This window comes from Thunnus thynnus, chromosome 1, assembly GCF_963924715.1.
Source record: "Thunnus thynnus chromosome 1, fThuThy2.1, whole genome shotgun sequence".
Lineage (NCBI taxonomy): Eukaryota > Metazoa > Chordata > Actinopteri > Scombriformes > Scombridae > Thunnus > Thunnus thynnus.
Genome location: NC_089517.1, coordinates 22,768,192 through 22,790,773, shown reverse-complemented (window position 1 = coordinate 22,790,773; position 22,582 = coordinate 22,768,192). Strand labels below are relative to the sequence as shown.

Here is a 22,582-nt window from a genome sequence, read left to right as displayed (position 1 = left end):
TTAGAGTTTATGTAACCTTAAATGCTTTTCACTATCTGTTTAAGGCTTTTCGTTTCACCCAGCTCCCTGACATGGCAATGAGCTCTCCTCCCCCTTTACCACCTCGCACTGGACCCCCTCCTGGGACCTCCTTAAGACGGTAAAGTAGAATAATTCTTACATACAGACATGCACACCCTCGCAAACAGACAGAGACATACACTGTCTGTAGTATCCTGAAGTCCTATAGATATTCCACATTAATTCACATTCAAATTCATATGCAGGGATCCGATATCCACTAGGTAATGTGCTTTAGCAGGGGTGATTTTAGGTCTTGTATAAATTTAAATATTGAACTAGTGCATTGAGAGATGGCAAGAATGTTAATAAGGCACTCATTCGTCCACATGGAGTTTTTCTGCCCTCTAGTGGTACTGGTTTAGTATTACACTAAGACTGCATTTGTGTCTCTGCAATCTCTGTCCTACTCAGTTCCACTTCTGACTTGGGGCCTAAGGGAAGGAGCTCTGAGACATCTGTCACTGAAATGCAGAGTCAACATGACAACAACCCATATGGGCCAACCGCTAGAGCAGCACTTCCATCTATCACTGCAGAGCAGCCTGTGTCCAACTACTCAGGTGAGTGAACAGCCTTACAATGACTCTACATTTCAAAATCAACCCATAATGTGCTTTGCTTTTATGCCAACACTTATTCTGTCAGATTGTTAATACAAAGTAACTCTTGGGATGAAAATCAGTTAATATCAGTCTCTCTTCTCTTCCCTATAGGAAACCCAATAACAGCCGTCTACGCCATCCCAGCCACCAGGCCTGGCTACTCAGAATATTTTGTCTCCACACCAACCACCTCCTACCACAGTCCCTCCTGGATGTCCTATCCACCTGAACCTGAGGATGTGCCGCCACAGTGGGCAGACTCTGTAAGTGACGCCTGAATAGAAAACACATTCTTATTCTCAAAAAACAAACAAAATAGCAAAATAATGAGAATAATAATAACAGAAAGATTTGTAGTTGTAGAAAATTATGCCCTGAATAAACTGGCAATTTTTAAGCATTTGTCCCAGCTCCACAACAACTCTTTATCCCAATAGTAAGATATATTAGTAATAGTCAGTATCAGTAATATGTATTGGTAATAATAATTTATAATAATTAGTGACTAGTATGAAATTTCCTGCAGAATTAAGGCTATTACAATGATAGACAAGTGCTCTAAACTGAAAAGAAACTTTTATTTTGTGTAGTAGCTGTGAGTTCAGACTGGCAGAGAAACACAGTAGGCCAATGTTCTGGCTTTAATTGAATTCTGTTCTGAAAAACTTATTATTTGACCCACAGGCTGCTGTTATTTCTGATGTCCCTCTACCATTAGTTGCTTTGGACATCCAGGTTCACACAACTATAAAACACGTTTGAAATTGAATCTGCATGGTTCTCACTGAGCAGCCGTTTGTCTGTTTTTTTTAATTGGTTACACAAATAACACTATAGCTCCAAGCTCTGTAGCTAAGCCTCACTGTTACAGTCTTTTCTAATAGTTTAATTGCAGATTCATTTAGAGCTGCAAACAAACTAATCCACACCTTCCAGCTAATCAGAATCAAGAATTTTTAGTGGCCATGGTATGTTATTGGAAGTGCACCCCCCCCCCTCCCCTCTCCGGTTCTCAGTATTAGTCTGGATATTTTTACCTTACTGGTGGTATGCTGGGAAATGAGCTGAAGCTTTCAAGCCATAAAGACACAAAAAAGGAAGATTTGTAGGTAAATATATCTGTGATGTGTAGGTGAGGTTGCCTCTCTGTGTTAAAACACTGTTTTCGTTTGCAGATTGTCTCATTATGATACTGACATTGATCCAAAAAGCATTTTGTGCTCATGCACCTATCTACCCATGAACAGAATTGGGCATCATTAAACAATACTCTTAAAGCATCCTCCTACCTTTTCCTGTTTTTCATTTAAATAAGACGAGTTCCATTCGTCCTGTCAGATCTGTTATTACCCATGTGACCCTCCCTCCCCTCCCCTGCACTGGACTGTTTGTGTGGAATGTTCTCTTTTTTTCCTTGTCTGTTTGCCTGTTTCAACCAGATTTCTTCATGCAGTGTCTTTTTGCAGAACCAGTGTCATTTAGAAACCATTTGCTGAACTGAATTTATGGCTGGCGTTGAGTGGACACAACAAAATACCGGGGTAGTTGAGCACATTTCCTAAATGACCACCTATTTTACTTTTTTTTTTTTTTTTTTTTTTTTTTTACTTTTTTTGTGGTGTAAATCTGACACTTATGTAGATTTTGTACCAACATTCAAAAGTAGTCCATTTTTGGAATTCAAACAACGTTTGAATATCACATATTTATCTCCGTATTCATTATTTTCCCTGTTATTTTGGTCCATTTATAGTCATTTTTCCCAGATACAAATGTGCATATTTTCCCTTTTCACACATTGAATTAATTCTAAAATAGCAAGAGAAAATGGTCACTCAGCACAATGAGAAACAAATTCATATACTGTATCTTTTTAATTGGCGGCCTTTAGTTTGGAGGGTAACAATTATAAAGTTGTTGTATTTCTGATGTCCTATCTACCCTGTTTTCCAGGTGCCCCTGCCGGGGTATGTAGAGGCTTTTCCTCATCCTCGCTACCCACAGGGGAGCCCCACCAGGCTCTCCCTGCAGTATAACCAGGCACTGGAGCAGCCACCCACTGCCCCAAGCACAGCATCTCAGAAAAGCCTGCCCCAGGTGGTCAAGGACATGGACAGCATGCCTCTGAGCAGCCTCTCCACCTCTGCACTCGTGCAGGCTATCCGGCAGGAGGTGGCCAAGCTGGCGAAGAAGCAGAACGACATGTTTGAGTTCTAGTTTTAATTCTGCCCCCTTGTGTGCAGGAGATTGTCAGTCGTGTGTTGGTCTTCAACAGAGGCACACCAAGGTGGTACACTTTCAGACTGATTTTTGATGTTTGTACTGTTAAATGGACTGATCTTCTTTGCCCATTGATTGATTCATTTCTTTTCACACACCATTAGTGTTTTTTCTGCTCCTCTCTTAGAGGAACAGAAAATTATAGTTTTTTTGCAAAAGAAAGTATTGCCATCCTCTACTGATGATGTCCCAAGTAACTACACACATCTCTTCTTTGTAGATATGTCAATAGGATATGCTAAATATGGAAAAGATAATTTTTTCCAGGATTAGACATTTTTGTTCAGTTGAGACAAGAGGAAAGGTAGCATTATTGTCTGTACTGAGAGGACCAAATACTTCCTGTCAGATGGTTAATTATAGACGACAGTGTATATGAGCATGTACAGTATAGGACATTATGTATTTTATCTCTTTTTATAGGCCATCGGGTTCAAGAAGATTGGCAACATCAATATCTGTTCATTTGAGCATCAGGTTATCATTTCCAACAGCTTCATCACACACCAGGAATTCTTCACTGTGTGTTTCATTAACACCAAGACAATAACAACAAAAACTGACTGTCCTACTATTGGTGGTCTAATAATTTTGAGAACTGCAATCTTTTTTATTTTGCTGTGATTAATTTTTATTATATATATATATATATATATATATGTTTATATTCTCACCGGCCACTTCATTAGGTACACCTGTGCAATCTAATGCAATCAAATATAACACCTCTGCTATAAATTCTACATTTACAAAGTTTATACATTTTCAGTTTTTATTGACATTGAAAGAAAGGTGATAATTCTACTTTATGTTATTGAGGTCGTAGTAGGTAGTGGTGGTGTACTGGAGTGCATTATATTGAATGGTGTTCCTAAAATGTCCACCCCATTAACATACATGATGGGGGCAAAATATTATGAACACTTTTCAGTGCAATGGTCTCCAGTACACTACCACCAAATACTATGACCTGAATAATAAATATAAAGTAGAATTATCACCTTTCTGGCAATGTCTGACAAAGTGGAATTTATCGCAGAGCTGTTGTATTGGATTGCAATAGATTGCACAAGTGTACCTAATACTGTGTGTGTATATATATATATATATATATATATATATATATATATATATATATATATATATATATATATATATATATATATATATATATATATATATATATATATATATATATATAATATTTTTTAGGGCATTTGTTGTGCCTTTAGTATAGCAACAGTGGAGAGAGTTGACAGGAAATGGAGGGGAGAGATTGGGGGTGACATGCAACAAAGGTCCAGTGCTGGAAGTGAACTGTAGACATTGTGGTTATGTAACCAGTAGTCTACTGAGGTACACCAAGTATTGCAGTTCTACATATAGTTCCTGCTAATTAAGAAACAGACTAAATATAGTATATTTGTGTCTGCCTTTTTAATTGAACCCAATTAAAGATGAATCTTAAGCAGCATTTATGATGATGTTACATTTTGCTAGGATTGTTTGTCTTTATGTATCTGAAACAGAAGTAAGAATTTATTCTTGCAAAAAATGTTCGTGTTCACAATTTACATTGACTTGATTAACATTATATTGATATTTTCTTTGAATGGTAACATGGGTCATAAGAGTATGCTGCTGTAATTGGACACATGTAACAGGAGGTATATAACTGCTGTTAATGCCTTAAACTATTAAGTTCTCTTCAGATGAGAAACACTGTAGCTTTCAAACCCAAATGGAAAAACCTTTAGGGTGATTAATATTTGCAGCTGGATAAACATTACAGGGTTGCAGTTTTATGCTAAGCCCAGTGGTTGAAAGATGCACAGATAATTCAATGCACATACAGCAAGACAAGACAACTCTCTTTGCTGCTGCTAGTAGTGCCACTGTTTCTTGTAAAGTTAAGTTACAAATAAGGTGGGTCTATTGTTTGTTTACTGGCCTTAGGCCCCATCTTAATGGTTTCAATGGGGCATTTCATAAAATACAAAGTTCATGTTAACATTTGACCTAATGACAGGTCCTTCATCAGTACTCCTGTTCTTTGATTTGTAATTGCACAAACTTTGTGTAACATTGTGAATATCTGCCCTGTGCATCGACTCAGATTGGCTGTAAAGTGCTTGTTCTTTTCAGTGGGAACATATTGTGGTATATCAGTTTGCCATGGAAACTGAAGTAAACATTTATTCTAAAAAGGAAAATTATTCCAAATAGACTTAAAAACAGCCTGTTAACATTATTATTAATCAATCTTAATTATTTGTCACTTTTATCATTCAATTTTATTGCTCTGAAATTAAATCAGTTGTCAACAACACATGACAAACAGCATGACAGAGGAACATAGCTTCCACACTCCCAACACTCCTACAAACATGATAAGACACTAAAGATTAGGACACATAAATCAGAAATGATGTGAAGTGCTGTGCAAAACAGATTTTTTTGACAGACTAAGCTTTCTGGTAGCTACTGAAATAAAGGAGATCAAGGCTTGTTGAAATTATTCCAGCAGCAGCAGGGAAGAGGGAGGTTGAACTCTTCATTGAGTGTAGGATCAGGGCATTTGAGGATCCAGCCAACCTTCGTGATGACACGCCTCGATTGATAACTTAAAGCTGAATTTATTTCACTTGAATGACTCAACTGGACAACTTTTTTTTTTTTATCAGGCTAAGACCACCATACCAGGGCACAATACAAAAACCAAGGACTATTCAATAAAACTCCCATAAAACAAGTCATTAAATCACACACATTAAGGGATTCATCTTGCTTGAAAATGGACTCATACTCATATTTCACTACTGGGGTATAAGCCTCTATTAGGTTATGATGAACTCGATTCTTTATGCAGAATTGCTGGCTTGGAAGTGGAAAGTGGGATGGACTGCAGATGAGTGCATGTAGACCTATAGCAGGGGTGCTGCAATATATTTGCATAAACATTCAGATGCTATAGTTTGCCTACTTTTACTATATTTTTGCAAAAATGACGTGGAATGCTTCGCTGATTAAGTAATCAAGGCTGTCACAAGGAAGCTGTCAATTGTGACATAAGAAAGACAACTATGAGTGAAAATGCCTTTAAATCCTTATTCACTTTCGAGTAAAGGTATTGCTTTTGCAGCAATCCTGGATAAAATTAGCCTTTTTTTCATTATGACTTTTTAACAAACCCACCCTCTCTTCCAAGAAATGTTCTTTTATACTCATGCCTGTTGGTGTTTAAGTAGGTTAAAGGAAATGTTGTTGTTGTCAACAACAACTTAAATGTTGCTTGTTTTCCCAAGATTCCTTTTACTCATTAATCAGAGGAGAGCACTTAATGTCTTAAGAACTGTACAAAATACAGTGAAACCATTTTTGTGTATACCAGAAGTGAACACCTTTCCACATTCTCATGCTGGATAACTGAGAAAACGTAGCGATATTAAATAATAATAAAAAAAAAGGTTTAGATGGTTTACTGGTTTAGAAAATGACAAGTATTTATTCTATAAAATGAGATATGAAGTGAGCTAAACCTATTAAAATCTGTGTCTTTTTGTCTTCCATGACTGGTTTCCTCGTTTCCTATTTATCTGCTTGATCTTATTATATTTGATGTCCCTCAGAAATTGATCTGAAAGAGAGACCATGAGACAGATGGAGAATGAAAGAACTATTAGCCTACATGATTAAAATGATGATACATGAATAAAATGATTTTATTAGAAGAACAGAGTCAGTCCTTGTTTTTAATACCTCTTTCCTCTTTGCATGTCATTTTTCCTGATGAGTGGTCTCAAATTAGTAGATGCAATTGATACTGAAAAAATGTGTGACACCCAAGCATGCTACTTATTACTTGAGGCCATCAATAGTGGTGATTATTATTACCAGCTACCTACACCACAAGTCATCAAAGGTGCATGACTCGATTTCTCTCAACCCTCATGCGACAGACTTCTCTAAGACTTCTAGGAGTCCATCTATGGGTGAAGGTGAAATGTTTTCAGCCTGATACCAGAGCTTCAACCATTGCGCTTATGCTAAAACAGAGAGAAAACTGACACACAGAATATACTACTTTTAATTTCTTCTGATGTAATGTAGCTAATGAACATTAAAATAATTGACAGCCTCAATTTTGCTCAGTCAGTGCATTATGTTTTTGGTTCACATTAAAAAAACAAGGTTCTCCTTTAACCTTTAATGACATTTTTGTTGCCTCTCACATTCACTCAAAGGCTTCTTCGATTCTGCTCACAATATGGTTCAATTCATGAAACAGGGCCCACGCTTCAAGCACGACGGTTCAATACTTTCCTGATACTTTTAACAAATTGACAGAAACTTTAGCAGAAAATGCCTTATTTATTCCTCCAGCCACCTGTAGCAGCACTGAGCACAATGCTGCTGATATCCCGCGCCATATTTGATATAATGAGTTGTATTCATGGATGTATAAAAAAGAACTGGAAACAGGAAGAGCGCCAGGCTTTGAAGCAAATTTGACATAGCGGCCAAACTGTGTAATTACAACGTCACGTGATGCACACTGGCCCAAAATACTTTTCTCCATAGACTTACATTGTGAAAGAGACGTCTGTAAATCAGTGGATACATTTTTCTGAGCGTCTCAACCCCCGCGAAATGACTTGTCTCACAATCAGAATTAAAGCCGTTTGGTCCGATCACATTTCAAAAGCCTAGAAGAGTCGCATGATTGAATTGTTTTATTCCCATTCAAGTTAGCCGGAGGGCTAAACCGGAAGTAGCCGACTCGGCCAGCGAAAGTCACTAGTGCGCATGCTCTATGGACCGCACAATGCGGAAGATCCGGGTACTTTCATACTGGGAAGTGATTTTTTTATTGCTTCATGCGCCGCTGAGCAACTTTCATGGGAATGAACGGGGCCCCGTCTCCGACGTTGTATCCAGTTCTCTTTATACATCCATGGTTGTATTGACTAAATAATGCTGTTGGAATAAGTCATAATTTTGTTACCTAACACCCGCCTTACATATTTTTCCCCTCCTGATAAATCACCAAGAAGTTTTCCTTCCCTTTGGTAAGTTTGTATTTTCAACACTCTTCCCCTGACAGGTTTTACGAATACGACTAAATGAAATGTTAATGTTTCCATTGTACCCCATCCAGGATTTTGAGACCAAGCTTGACAGTGGTCAGCCAGTCAAACTTGGCAAACTTGGCAGCTTTGTTAGCTATTTAGCCTTTACTAATTTAAGTTATCTCTTTTGCCTTTTCTTCTGTTGTTAGGTTAGACATTTACCTAGTTTGTATTTGTTAGTTTGTTATTAAACTTAAGGAAAATATTTGACATTTATTTCTTAAGCATTAGCTTAGTGTAGAAAAGGCTCTAGCAGTGCACCCGTAAACTAGCAGATCAATTGCTTGCGATCATCACTTCAAGGACTTAAAACCGTGTAAACCTTACCTGTTGTGTGCGTAGATGTAAGTAAATGTATGTAAATGTAAGTAGAAATTGTTGTAAGGATATATTGATGTTAAGGAGATAGTTGTTTGTTGTTGTTACATGCTTTTCATGCTGATTACCTTCTTACTATTTGGATAGAAATTCTTGTGCATTTCTTGTTTAATTCCATTGGTAAGAATAATTACTCTCCTGTTTTAGACCACACACAAACCCGCCATCACATCCCTGCATTGTAGCAGACCATGGATAAGATTAAGAGAGTATAAGCAAATTGTGCCTATGTACCTGATACCTTAAACCATCAGTAAAGTTCTACAAATAAAAGTCAAGTCTTTGTGTCCTGATCAGACAGCCCATATTGGTGACCAGCCAGCTAAATAGTTCAGTACAGTTAGTTTCACTTTTTTTGACATTTACAATACAATAAAACTAAGCCATGAGAACACCAAATAGGCAAATTGTGCTTGCTTATAGACCCTTTTCATGGCTGACCTTCTGTCCTTTCAAAGTGGGAAAAGCACAGGTGTAAATAATAACATTAACAATGGCTCCATTCCATTAATTGTCCCAGTAAGTCATGTCAGTGAGTGAGCGTGCAGAATACCAGAGCCCTGGAACTGGCCGCCATTAATGTTATTAAATCCACTTGCACTTTTCCTGCTTTGACAACTCAAAATGTCATGAAAAAGGGTCTATTTGGAAGTACAATTTGGAGAGTTTCACTGACAAATGTCACACACACAGATATGTGTGGCCATTGACATTTTTTGTCATTGGACTGATGCTGTTCTCTCTCTAACATCACCTAACAGGTGACAGATGGGTCATAGCATTTCAGTTTAGTTAAGTAGTTAACTTACCACATTACCATTAGCTGAATTGTTACTTTATGTAGATGGCTAAGATAATGTTAATGTGTAATGATTATGGTAACTGCTCTGGTCTGCATGCATATGAGTCAGCTCAAGCAAGACAGGCAAGAATGTGTGCCCTGCTAAGTGTGTCTGTTTTGACAAGTGACTTAACTGCTGCTGCTTAACACATTAGCATATAGCAAGTATAATATCAGTATGCACTTTGTGTCTCCTGTGTAGAGCAACTCAGGACCCCGAATGAAAGTATAGAAGCTGCCATCAGGAATTCATATGGTAAGCTCAACACCCATCAAAACAGGCAGACAGGCAGAATGATAACTCAAGATACCATCCTGATGTGACTGACAGTGCCATTGCTGCTGACAGGTAACAGTGTAAAGCTACTGTATTATTTAGACACAACAAGATTTTAAAAATGGTACCTGACAGCAGCTTTACACTGAAAACATACTGCTGTTTACTTATTGACAGTACATTACCATACCATTTATTTTACAGTTGAGCTGCAGTGAACCATGCATTTTTCAGCTGTTGTAACAGTTGTAATTAATTTGAAAAGAAAATTCAGAATGTTTCTATACTGTATGGTTCATTTCCCCTTTACCTAAAAACCCTCAGACTTTGGATATGCTGCTTATTGTTGACCTGAGCTTCTGTTGCTGTTTAAGGTGGACCAACCAACCATTATGTCAACAAAGTTCCTTTGCAAACCTTCAGCTTGCCACTGCCGTGCTCTTCACTGGGCCGTCTTTTATAAGGTCTCAAAGGTAAGTAAACCCTTTCACTGTACCAAAAATAAGTGGTACATTGAAATCGCCTGCTCAATGGTTCACAAGTATTTTTCTAGACGTTCTTAGACTTTCTAAACCTTCATAGGAACCATTTCTTTATAGATTTGCAGAAAATGTCAGCAGAAGTCATTTTACTGCACCAAATTTGCGAAATACACAGCAAAATCACCTGAAAACCTTTTGTGCACAATACCCAGATGCTTCCATAGGTTTTCTGGAATTTATCTATACAAACTCACTTATGATTTGATCTTTTATTATGAGCACGCTTGTGCTTGTGCAAGCACATGCCAGCACTAGTACCAAAACATGATCATCCCATCTTTATTTGTGGATTATTTATGTGAACAAATGGTTCAGTGAATGTGTCATGCAATTTTTGCCCACCAGGGCTCAGTCTAAAGCCATGCAAACTAATCTCTCAGTTAGCGAGGAATCCTTATCTAAATGCCAAATTATCCACAGCAGAGAATGGCTAATTTGATTTTCTTACTGAGAGAGAGAAAGAAAGATAGTGAGAGCACTGTGCATTCACTGGAAATACAATGTTGCATGAAACGTTACATGGTGTGGACAAAATAACAAGAACACTTGACAAGAAAAAAAAGTTTAATACAATCCCCCTCCAGTAAATTCCACCTTTGTGAAGCTTATAATGTTCACGTTTTGATGACATTCTGTCAGTGAGTTGTTTGTTAAACTGTGTGGAGGGGTTAAGCCTGTGTAATTATGGGACTGATGTATAGATAATGATATATGTCAGAGGTAATGTTTTGTGCCTTTGGTTACTATAAAAGTTAAAAAATTCCATGTTTTGACTTAGATTAGTTAGTCATGTCTGTTTAATTTCTACATTTGCCTGTTGGTAATTAGTCTTCCACTCAAATAAATAAGTAGATTATTTTAGGAAGTAGCTCATGGTATTAGGCTACTACATGTTAAATGGGAAGAGGTGATGGAAGCAATAACTGGCTATAATAATGTGGTGTACAGTTTGACAGCTACAACTAGTATTGTAATGATCCCTAAATGCACAAAGTCTGCTATTATATTCCCTCAACACTGAAGCAGTTATTCTTCATCATTTTTGTCAATACATTGCAAGGATTATTAACTCTATCAAGAACTGGTAATGCCACACAGGATCCACTTATAGCAAAATTAGATTGAAGTTTACATGTCACCTTTTCAACACGTCATTATTGTCATCCGTTCACAAATGCGTTTAAATGCTGTAAGGCATACGTTGTGTCGGTGTCAGTGCACATACAATATTTGTATGTCAAGATGTGTACAGAAGGCATGATGTGTCATTGATGGATTAATCATCAAATAATAATAAGGAACAATGGGTTGTGACAGATTTTATGAGTGCAGAATGCAAAAGCTGTATATATCTGATATATTTGTCTTTCATCAAGGGTGAGTGTTGTAGCATCCCTTTTGAGATGTCTTGTTATGTTTTGAGTTTTGAGTTTGTATCCACACATCCATTTACTCCATTTGCATCTATCTCCTTATGTTGATTCCTCATTTTAATTCATTGACTTGTACAACGACTTACTTGTTTTGATCATGTCTTCTCTCTCAGCTAGAGTGTAGATAGTTAGAGACTAATTTGACAGCTGTAATTAGATGTGATCTAACTCTGAAGGTCCATTATCTCTAATAAAGGCTACTTAAAGTAATTATAGTACAGCCTTTTGAGCAGACACCAGCATAGAGATTAGATAATTACCACAATGGTCTGTGCAAGGACAGGTCCAGGGAGAAAAACAGACTTGAAAGTAACAGATCTTCTGTGACACTAAAAGTGATGTTTCCATCCTCTGATACTCAGGAGTACGCTTGCCCTTTCACATCACTCTCAAACTGGAGTCAAACGGAGGCGTTGCTGTGAAGCCAGGGGAATCAGACAGAATTTACAAAATGAAGCGTAACCACAGATTCACTGGTATTATGATCTTATGACAATGGATATCCCAAAAGGTAACATTTTCCTCATGTACCCATATAATTTAACTTGGGTGAAAATGACACATTGTTTTCCACTGACTGATTTCTTCCCCAGTGGTGCAATTTCAATATGTTAACTCAGTGGGTGGTGGATTGAAAGTCAGACTCAAAACCAGACTGACTGAGTCTCATTAACCAAGGCGCCTCTGAACTACACAGCGGAATAAAACATTAAAATTATCTTATTGGCAGTCGTGCCTCTGCAATAGATGCTCTAGTTCAAATGAATCATGAGCGTACAGTAAATAAAGCCTTACTTTTTTTGTGTCAGTGCAGTTGAGCTCTAAATAGACAAACCTTTTTCATAACATCAGTTCTGTGAGGTTTATCCTGCTATTTCATGTAATTCTATTGATTATTTCTCTGCCTACTGGTCGGTGCATCACAGTAAATTGCAGTCCACAAAAGTTGTCCACCTCCTCAAAAAATGATCAGACCATTGATATGACCTGTTACTGTAAATGATTCTCAGTACCTGCAAGACTGTACATTTAGTAACATAACTGTATGCCCCTCTCAGTCTTTCTCCACACTTTGCTGTTCTCTTTCCTCATGTATTTGTTGTACTGCCTTTTTGAAGACACTAGGGGCTGTCCAAGATACTTAACCAAGTAGATGTTGTACCATCTCAGTACCACCTTACTGCTGGGAAAAGACAATCAGCTTGAGACTTTTTAGATATTTATACTCTGATCAAGCTGTCACAGATTGAATGAAGACTTGGCCAACAAATGTGTGATTTTTTTTTTCTTTTCTTTTTTTGAATGAGTGGTACGTCTGTCTACATGCAGACAAGGGTACCTAACACTAAAGACAGTCTTTTTTTATTGGTTCAGAATTTGGTCCTTTCATCTGGCCACAGTAGCTGAATGAAACAATCTTTTGATGAATAATTTTTAAACCAGTTTTCACCTACTTGTCTGTTTTGTTCTACTTTGTAAAAAAAAAACAAAAAAAACAACAGCCTCTGTAGCGTGACATTTTAAAAACTGTCAGTAACATAATAGTGCTCCCTCCAAGTGAGTAAAGCAGTAAAGCAATGGGACAGTACAACATTTAACATCTCAGCATACTTCATTATTTTCAGCAGCTTTTCCATTGCACCCATTGTTTATTTTTTTTCTTGCTTTAAAAAAATGCTTTATTATTTTTTAACAGGCTCACAATTTACAAAACAAAAACACATCCATAAGACACAAATCATAAATACAAAGAATAGATAGAAAGTGCTGAGTGAATAATGTGCCGAGTTCAGTGACTATTCAGGTCAGTCTGGAAGCGCCTCCTTGAGTGTATGTGGGTCCCTCAGATCAAAGATGTGCCAAGGAAAGTTTTGATTTTTATCCAGAGTTCTGTTCCTTCTGAGGTCAACAAGCATGTGTTTAATGACCATGTTGCTGTCAGTCACAGTCTGTTTGATGATCATGGCACATCTGGTTTTCCACAGTTTGATACACACTATACTGATGATCAGTTAGAACAGTTATTTTTGTTTGAAAGGCCTCTTTTCTTCCAGCAGACCATACATGACAGAGTTATAATCTAGATTCAATAAAAACCCATTGTTTACTGAGGCCTGCGGCAGTGAAATTTGTGATTGTTACTGATTAAGTATTATTGAGCATTACTGATCCTTGTTAATTAGGATGGAGCTCTCTTTTTTTTAAAAAAGCAACTTTTTAGTGGGTCGATGGCAGCAGCAGATATCTCAAAACTAAAACTAGAACCATTTGCATGACTAGATATTACTACTGGTGAGAAAGTAGTTTTCTCCTTTGTGGAGGATGGCAGCTGTAGTCAGTATTGATCCATGTTGGTTGCAATGGATTCCAATGATGACCCAGTTTTGGTGTAAAAAGAAGTATTGAAACATTAATAGAAATTTTGAAACCACCCCTGCAGTATAATACACTTCTCTTCTTTGCATTTATGTATTTGTTATGTTACAGACACAGACAATTTTGTCAAAATATGGATGTTTGTCACCAGTGGCTGTTAGCTACCGGTTGCGATGCTGTATGTCTCTGTATGTCTATGTTTGTGCAAGTATTAAGTATAAATAAAAGATTGAGCTTACCATAACCCAAGAAAGAACTGGGAGGAGGTTTATTTGCCATGAAACATGCACAGGTATACACATACACACATGCACACTTAAGATCTCACTGTCTTGCTACCTCTTCACAATGTATTGCTTCAGTCTGCCCTTGTTCTTTCAAATAGCTGATGAGGCAAAGCCGCTGAACTTATAATTCTTCCCTAATGCAAACTCTCTAAAACCAATTAAGCCCAATCTCCCATGATGTCTGTGGGATGAGTGCCTCAAGTGTCTGATTTGGCTCAATGGACAGTGAGACAGCTGTATGGGCTCAGATGTATTATAAAGCACCCGCTGGTAAAGCCATAATGTAATGGTACTTTAATTGAGATCCCTGTTCTACTGTACTACTCTCGATCATAGATCTTCACATCATGATTTGTCCCTGTGTTGGGATTTTATGTGTTTGGTCAAACTGAAAACGAAAGCAAACAAAAAATATTTCTTTTAAAAATTGATGACCATAATTTCACTCAATTTATAGTTAAGTTTAGGCACAGACCTATAGATCATAGACCAGTGAGAACAGGTCTTGGAATAAATTTAGACCAAGGTTTTACAGTTATTTTGTGGTAAGTAGCAGGCTGAGTTCCTCCTTTGTGACTTGGCCATAAAATTACAACTCTGTCTCAGTTCTAATTGAAGGCATCTGGAAGGCTTTGGCTGGATGGGAGATGCAGAGCTTTGGCTAGAGAAGAGCAGAGAAGCTGGCAAAGCTTGGCTCTCTTATTTGGATTAATATCCCCAACACCTGTCTATGGGGAAATTAATGGGTGTTACTGTAAGCAGCTTTCTTTCCTCCTCAAACCTTTTTTGCTGATTTCTTACTTTCTTGACCCTTCTGCCAGCTCTCTCTCTCTGTTGTCCTTCCCATGCTTTCCCTCTGCAGATTAATTGCTCACTGATACCGTATGTTAAGGACTGCTGTGAGTTTCGCTATCCAGCTGCTTGAAAGCGGAGTCGTCAGCAGGATTTGGCTGCTTGGTCTTTGCTTGCCACTTCTTATACTCTCTCTTATCCACTTCTCCTTCAAGGCTCCTCCTCTTGTCCTTTACCCGCTCATCTGCTGCCTTCAATGCAATTTTCCCTGCTGGTACTGTCATAATGTGGCCACTTTTAGTTTCATCATTTCTGTTTCTGTTGCAGCTTCAGCAACTCCTGGAAAATTAAATAAAATATTTTTAAAAATAAAAGGAATTTTCTTTCATTTCTGGATATATTTAATGAACAGTGTCACTTTGTTGCAAGGTTAACTATTTCATGACCTCTCCATTTCACCTTCTAAATGTTTACTGTTTAGAACCTTTTAACAGCCCTTCACGGAGCCTAAAGCAATCTGACTAGGTCAATAAATTCTTTATTGTTGCCTCAACTACTGACGAAGCAGCTTTCCTCTCCTGACCTTTTCTGTTTTGAGTTACTTTGAAGCATGAAAGCCTTATAGCCTTTTTAGATTAACTTGTAGCTGAACAACTTCGCAGAAGCTTTTACAGAGATATCATGTGGTACCGGAGCAAAGCAGTTAAAGCAAACTGCCATTACATCAGGTTCATGGTGCAGTTGTTTTCACACCTACCTAGGACACCTTTCTTGGCAGATCCCACTTTCTATGCTGTGGCTTTTCTTACAGCTGCTGTCAAGAATAAGGAAGTGAAATGAGGGGAAGGAGTAAATGAAAGCCAGAGAGGCTTATTGAATACATAAATCACTTCCTGGATAGAGGGTATGTTATTTCATTGCTAATGGATCTCTGCCACTGCTCCGTAAATCACAGTACACACAACCAGACATACTACGCTGAGGCAGAACTCCTATGTAGGGAAAGAGAGATAGAAGACATTATTCGTTGCTCTCTATTTTATTTTCATTCTTTCTTCATATCCCTCTCTAGCTGGGATTTTTGGTTCACACAGAATAGCTAAACAAGCACTATTTAGGTAACTGCTCTCACTCCTGCCTCTCTGCTCTCTGGGTAAAATGGGCACTTACTCAGCGCAGTGGGGGTGGCATTAATCCCTGACGCTGAGCAAAGTCACCAAAAGTTCACACCTGACCAAGCAGCCATAATGTCACAGCTTGCTCTTTTGAATTAATTCTTAAAACTATAGGAAACCTGATCTAAATTCATGTTATTTTCAAAGAGATTCTAAGTATGCATCTCATGTAATGGAAGTCCATAATGGAAGTCTGGATGCCACAGTGGTAGGGGTGTTCCTTTTATATGCTAATGTAATCAAGGGAGCCATGCGAATAATGCCAACAACTTCAACACATCCCATAAAGACAGGTTACAGTGTGGCATACTGTGGTACGGGTAAAAAAAGAATTGCAAGCACACTGTAGGCCCATATTTGAACCAGAGGAGCTGAACACTTCAGCACAAGTAACCAAACAGTAAGGTGGTTGACTGACATGACTATTCATTTTAAAAAGTTGGTGCATGTTAGACAGAGGACAAGCGATATGTGTGTCAAACTTATTCAACATCAACATCATCATGTAATTGTGTGTGCAGAAAAGGGGAATGTTGTCATGTATAGAATTTAGTGATGCCAAACCTTTTACGGTTACAAGACTAGGACCAAGTTAAATTGTCTTTAGAATGTAATGTTTTATATGATTGCATTGGAGATTTTATTCATGATTTATAACTGCAGTGTTTCACTGGAATATTGTGATTTATTTTGAGACATGTTTTGTGTCATTTGTTTTTTGTTGTATGTCTGTACTCATTGTTGCTGCCCAACCTGGCCAAGACACTCTTGAAAAATAGATTTTTTAAAATAATTTATTTAACCCTTATTTAAGCAGGAAAACCTCACTGAGTTTAAAGATCTATTTTTCCAGTTATAAAAACAACATATTTGAGGTCTAGTTCATTTAACAAAAAGAAAATATAACTTCCAATTCACGGTTCATATGGAAAAAAGCTGTTGCTTAGTTCTACAAAATGCCAATGCCAATAAAACTTGAAACAATTTGAGTTGATTTATCGATTAGTTGAAATGGGATTATGACGAATGACAAAAATTCCTCTTTGTGTTAATATTCCACCTCTGCAGTTTAGCCAGGAAACGCCATCCAGGGAAATACACAGAGGGGATTTTCTAGTAAAAACGCAGTAACTCTGAAAGAAAGAAAAGATATCCATTTGATTTGAAGGCTCATATTAGCTTCAGCCAAACTTTGGAATGTATTTATACTTTTGGCCAGAATGAGGACTGTGGATTTTGTCTCCCATCACTTACATTGCAATTGCGTAAGGAAATGATCTCTTCACAGCCAGTATGAACAGAAGGAACAATTACAGCAACCAGTAACTCTGTCAATGTACATATGGGCATGTCAGTATTGTTTTAAGACAGACTTGAAAAAATGTGAACCTATCCTTTAACCTTTAAGATCTCCTCCAAACTTGTATTAAGACATAAAAATACTCTGCATGGAACAATAATGTGTGTCTGATAACAGATTTTCCACACAAAAAGAGTATTTCACCACTTTAAATCCTTAAAATGTCATCTATTCCTTCCCCCTCATTAAAAGTCCCAGAATATGTGAATATGCAAATATATTTTATTTCAGAGGTTTAACTGCTGGATACAAGATGTCTCCTACTTGACTGAAAAGTCCATTCTCAGTGTATGTTCACGTTTCCACATCACACTTGTGTAGGTTGAATATTGGACCAGGATTGGCTTCAAAACTAGTTGTGATGTCACAAATCTGGTTTTCAATGAGCACAGAAAAAAATTCCACTTTCAGCAGATGAATATGAGAACAGCCTATTAGTGTCAAATACTTAACATACTGTATCATTAAGCACAGTGAAACTCAAACATCCACAGGGGTTAAAGTTTTCAGGCACCATGCCTGATTTTAGGCATAGAGCAGTTTTATATTCATATAATACTTAATTCAATAGGCCTACATTATACACATTTCCTTCCGGACAACTTTTCAGGCTCACAAATCTTTTCTTGCTTTAATCCCTGCATGCAACTGTATAGGAACAAGAACAGGACTAGATCAAAACCCAGTATATGGCTGGACCGTGTATGATCAATGTGCATAATTGTGGCCAATTTGTTACAGGACAGTCAGTAGTAGTGTCTATAATGTGAATTCCTGGATTTTAAATATTCATCTGCCGTTTTCTGTAGTGGTCCCAGTAATATTTGTTATTAAAATGTACTGAATTAGCATGTCACATGACATGGTTAAGCAACATTTGAGTAAAAGAGGTTATAAATGTAGTTGCAAGAACAATACTTTCCACTCATATCTTGGGATGTATGATTTGAAAGAGAACTTAACTTTAACTATTCTAATTATCTCTTAACTCCCCCTGCTTTCATCTGTTTCTGTCTGCGGATGTCTGTAAACATATGGTCTCATCCATATGTTTATGTAGGATTAGCATTCTAGGCTAACAATCCATCAGCTGTGTGACTTTATGTCTGCTCCGTGACGTCTTTCAGAGCACACAAACACCGTAAACACACCTTTCACCTGCCCAGTACAGTGCTGTTAAGCCGGAAACACTGCAGCTACACCTTATTTTTATGCAGTCTATGGGCTACACGCAGCATGGCACAGCTATGCTAACGATGCTAGCCGTCCTAACTAGCTGCTAGCCGCTGTGCAGGCTGGTAAAATGGATACATTGGGTCTTTTTGTATCCGCGGGTTGGTGCCCCTGTCAGTGTTGGAGCTTCTGTGTGGTCTGTGGCTGGTCCAGCCAAAAACACATTTTTTAGTAGAGGGGGACTTTAGCTTCTGTGATCATTTATTATTCACTGAATACATTTTTATACCCAGTGAATAACCATGACCTCTAATTGTGATCTGTGGGTGTGTTTTCTTGATGGTAAGTGATATGACTCTGATTCTTTAACCAGGGAAACAGGCATTTTTAGAACCTCTTTGTACCCTTAGTATCTTTTGTTTAAGCGGCTAGCTCATGGCCGTCTCTGCAGTGAGGATGTTGAAATAATGAGTCAGATTCAATCAGATGTGCATAGTTCCTGCCTGCACCCTTTTAAAGGTTGATGTTGATACTGACCCAATCTGTCTACTTTCTGTGAGGGGTGACTTTGGCTTTGTGCTCCTGACTCCTCATGCTTCACTAGCCTTACTGCAGCGATTGCTAAAATCCCTCAGCCGGAAAAAGCTTCATTAGAAGGGGGAGATAGTTAATGAACTTTGACCCCATGTCCACATCTGACATGGTGCCCTCACTCCCAACTTTCACTGCTTAGCAACCCTTCAAACCCCTTCACCTTTGGACACCACTCTTCAATACCTGTTTTAGACCAGTGCTTCTCAATTATTTTCTGTTACCCCCCCCCCCCCCCCCCCCCCCCCCCCCCAAGGAAGAAGAAAACATTTTGCGCCCCCCCACTCTAGTATCATTTGTCTATAAAATTGTTATAAGTACACCTCTGCATAACATTGTATCCTTATTACGTTAAAGAAAACAGAAAAAAGAAAGTAGTATAGATCAACTTAAAACAAAGAATAATTTTATTAACATGGTTTTTTAGTCTGTAACAGAAAAGATTTAAAGTGCATCAATTTGCCTGAAATAAAAAAAAAATTAAATCCTTACTTAAACTATAAACATTTTTGGACTGACTGCCATTTGATACTGAAAAATAAAATTAAATAAAATCAATAAATAATAATAAATTCAAATTGATCAGCAACATTAACTCAGGAACACAATATATAAAACACTTTAACCTACAAAACAAACATGAATAAAACAATTTGTGCTGATTTTTTAATCAAAATGAGGAAGTCAGGATTAATGGCTACAATGAGCAGGTTTCGCAGTGCACAGCTTTTCAAAGCGGGGTTTGAAGCATGATACTGCAACTCTCAGCTCCTGTTCAATGTTTAGCTGGGACCTGTACTTGGTCTTCAGTGCAGCAACAGCAGAGAAGCGAGTCTCACAAAGATATGATGTTGCAAAAGGAATAAGAATGCCCATAGCCTCCTGCCCTAAGAGTGGATACTGCCTCTCTACACTCAGCCAGAATTTACTCAGTGTCTGTGATGTGAACCTCAGTCACAATGTGGAGTCAGATGTCATGTCAATGAACTGGTCCTCCTCTGCAGAGCTGAAACCAGTTGGAGCTGGTGCATTAAAAGTATCTCTGACCCAGTCATACTGGGAACTGTTTTCAGGGAAGTGCTTTTCAAAGAATCCCATCAATGATGAAATATGCTGCTTGATATATGGAATCACTGAGGTGGCATCATAGTCAGTAGTGTCAACAAATTCATGCAGGTTCTCAAATGAATCAGTATTTCCTTCATCAAGTCGCCTGCCCCACATTGCAAGCTTTCGAGTGAAAGAGCTGATCTTGTCTGTGACCTGAGGGAGGTGTTTATCTTTCCCTTGAAGCTGTAGATTCAGTTCATTAAGCTTCCAAATATGTCACTCTCAGGTAGGCCAGTTTCACCAGGAAGTTCTCATCACTAAATTTTTCTGCGACTTCATACTTGTGCTCCTGCTCCAAAAACATTCTTATCTGCTCTCTGAGCTCAAAAACTCGGGACAAAACTTTTCCTTGTGACAGCCACCTTGCTTCACTGTGAAACAGCACAGCTTGGTGTTCAGCTCCCATCTCCTCACAGATAGCAAAGAAGATTCTTGTTTTTAGTGGTCTGGTCTTTATAAAATTGACTACACCTATAATGTCAGTCATAACTTCACTTAATTCAGAGGAAAGGTGCCTTGAGGCCAGTGCGTCTCTGTGTATAACACAGTGTGACCACTCAGCATTGGGTGAGGCCTTTTTGATGAGTGCCCGAAGTCATCCCTGCCATGGTCTGTGCACCATCACTGCAAACACCAATGCAGTTCTCCCACTTTAGCCCATTCTTAGTCAGGAAGCAGTCCAGCATTTTGAATAGCTCTTCAGCTGTGGCTCTGTCTCTGACATATTTACAAAAAAGTAGATACTCACACAGGGAGTTTGTCATGTCAAAACGTACATAAGACACAAGCAAACAGTCTTTGTTGCTGTCAGTTGCTTCATCGAATTGTAAGGCAAAACGTTTGTCTTTGAGTTTATCTATGAGCTGTTCTTGAAGATCGTTAGCAATGTCATTTATACGTCTGGCAACAGTGTCATTGGACAGAGGGATAGTTTTTATTTTTGCAGCACTTGCGTCATCCAGCATGACAGAGACCATGTCTAATGCTGCAGGCAGTATCAGCTCCTCTGCTATGGTGTGGGGTTTTTTGCACTGAGCAATTTGGTACGCCACCTTCTGTGATGCTAACAGTGCTCGCTGGTTTTCTGAAGTAGCATTCACAAAGCAGGATGATTGTTGGCGATATTCAGCACGTTTTCGCTGAAAAAACTCAAGCGGCTTATCAGTGTGATTGGGGTGTTATGTCTTTACGTGACGCTTTAATTTATTTGGCTTTATGCTGTCTGCTGCTAACATTTTAAGACACAGTAAACACACCGGTCTTTCCTCGTCTCCCACCGTAGTCACAGTGAACACGCTTCGTCATATTTCCTCGTCTTAGCTTTCGGGTGACTTTGTTTGTCTCATTATCTTCGTCTCTCTCCGCCTTTCTTTTCATCCCTGTTAAATATTTTTCCATGGTGTCTCTTGAGGGTTTGTTCACTGCACTTCATATCTCCTGCTCTGTGCTGTGTGTGCGCATGCTCCGTGCAAAAAAACCCTACACCATAGAGCTAATACTCCCAGCGCACACTCTGACAATGACAATTACACTTTATTCTAGTACGGCAAAAAAAGCATGTTCCCCAGGGTCACATGCGCCGCCCCACTATTTGAGAAGGACTGCTTTAGACCATAGCTACATAAGAGATGGCACCTCCCGAAATCAGTTGTCTAGATCTTTCTCAGAGAGAAATAAGGAAAAGGTGACAGTTAATCTTGGTCTTTGGCTGCAAGGCATGTGGCAATTAAGGATGAATGGAGCTACCACAAAGCCTTCTGCAGACAGTCATAATAGTGTTACATTTCTTTTAATGAAAAATTTCAGCTGCTATTTTCTAATCAAAATATTTTAGTTAGTGCTCTGCCCTCCCTACAGAGCCTGGTAGGTATTATGGATACATATTTATATTGTATTGTATTCACAAATTAGTAAATTGTACGCTTCAATTAATATTTCTTTCACCTTAAATAACCTTCAAATTAATAATTTGTACGTAAGGACTAAATCATGCCCCCAAATTACTGAATCTAGTAGGAGATGAAGTGACAGATTTTTGTGGCTTGGAGAGCCAGTAGCTGTGTTTCAGTATTGATGTGCCCTGAAATTACTGAATTAATGTCCTTAGGTTTTAGAATCATGTGCAAGTCTTTACAAGGTGTAAAAAACCTTTCAGTGTTGTTTGTGATAGGCA

The 22,582-nt window shown here is 38.2% G+C and overlaps 1 protein-coding gene and 1 long non-coding RNA gene across 6 annotated transcripts in view; both read left to right on the top strand.

Moving 5' to 3' along the window:
* The window catches only part of kiaa1549lb (KIAA1549-like b), a 69,470-nt gene extending 65,416 nt beyond the window's left edge, over positions 1–4,054 (top strand). For 2 of the 3 annotated variants that reach the window (XM_067591155.1, XM_067591182.1), the window contains 4 exons: positions 45–139; positions 475–623; positions 777–928; positions 2,619–4,054. In XM_067591155.1, the coding sequence (XP_067447256.1) occupies positions 45–139; positions 475–623; positions 777–928; positions 2,619–2,882 (660 nt within the window). In that variant the 3' untranslated portion in view covers positions 2,883–4,054. Of the gene's footprint in view, positions 1–44; positions 140–474; positions 624–776; positions 929–2,131; positions 2,207–2,618 lie in introns of all 3 variants that reach the window. The other variant, XM_067591164.1, reaches the window with a different exon arrangement.
* Positions 4,055–7,295: 3,241 nt separating this feature from the next.
* On the top strand, positions 7,296–17,905 carry LOC137183923 (uncharacterized). 3 transcript variants are annotated; one of them, XR_010928582.1, is made up of 5 exons: positions 7,296–8,014; positions 9,496–9,642; positions 9,945–10,043; positions 11,908–12,056; positions 12,664–17,905. It is a non-coding gene; the product is annotated as an uncharacterized lncRNA (long non-coding RNA). The 3 variants fall into 3 exon arrangements; XR_010928576.1 differs by having other exon boundaries at positions 11,908–17,902; XR_010928578.1 differs by having other exon boundaries at positions 7,306–8,014; positions 9,496–9,549; positions 11,908–17,902.
* The last annotated feature ends 4,677 nt before the right edge of the window (positions 17,906–22,582 follow it).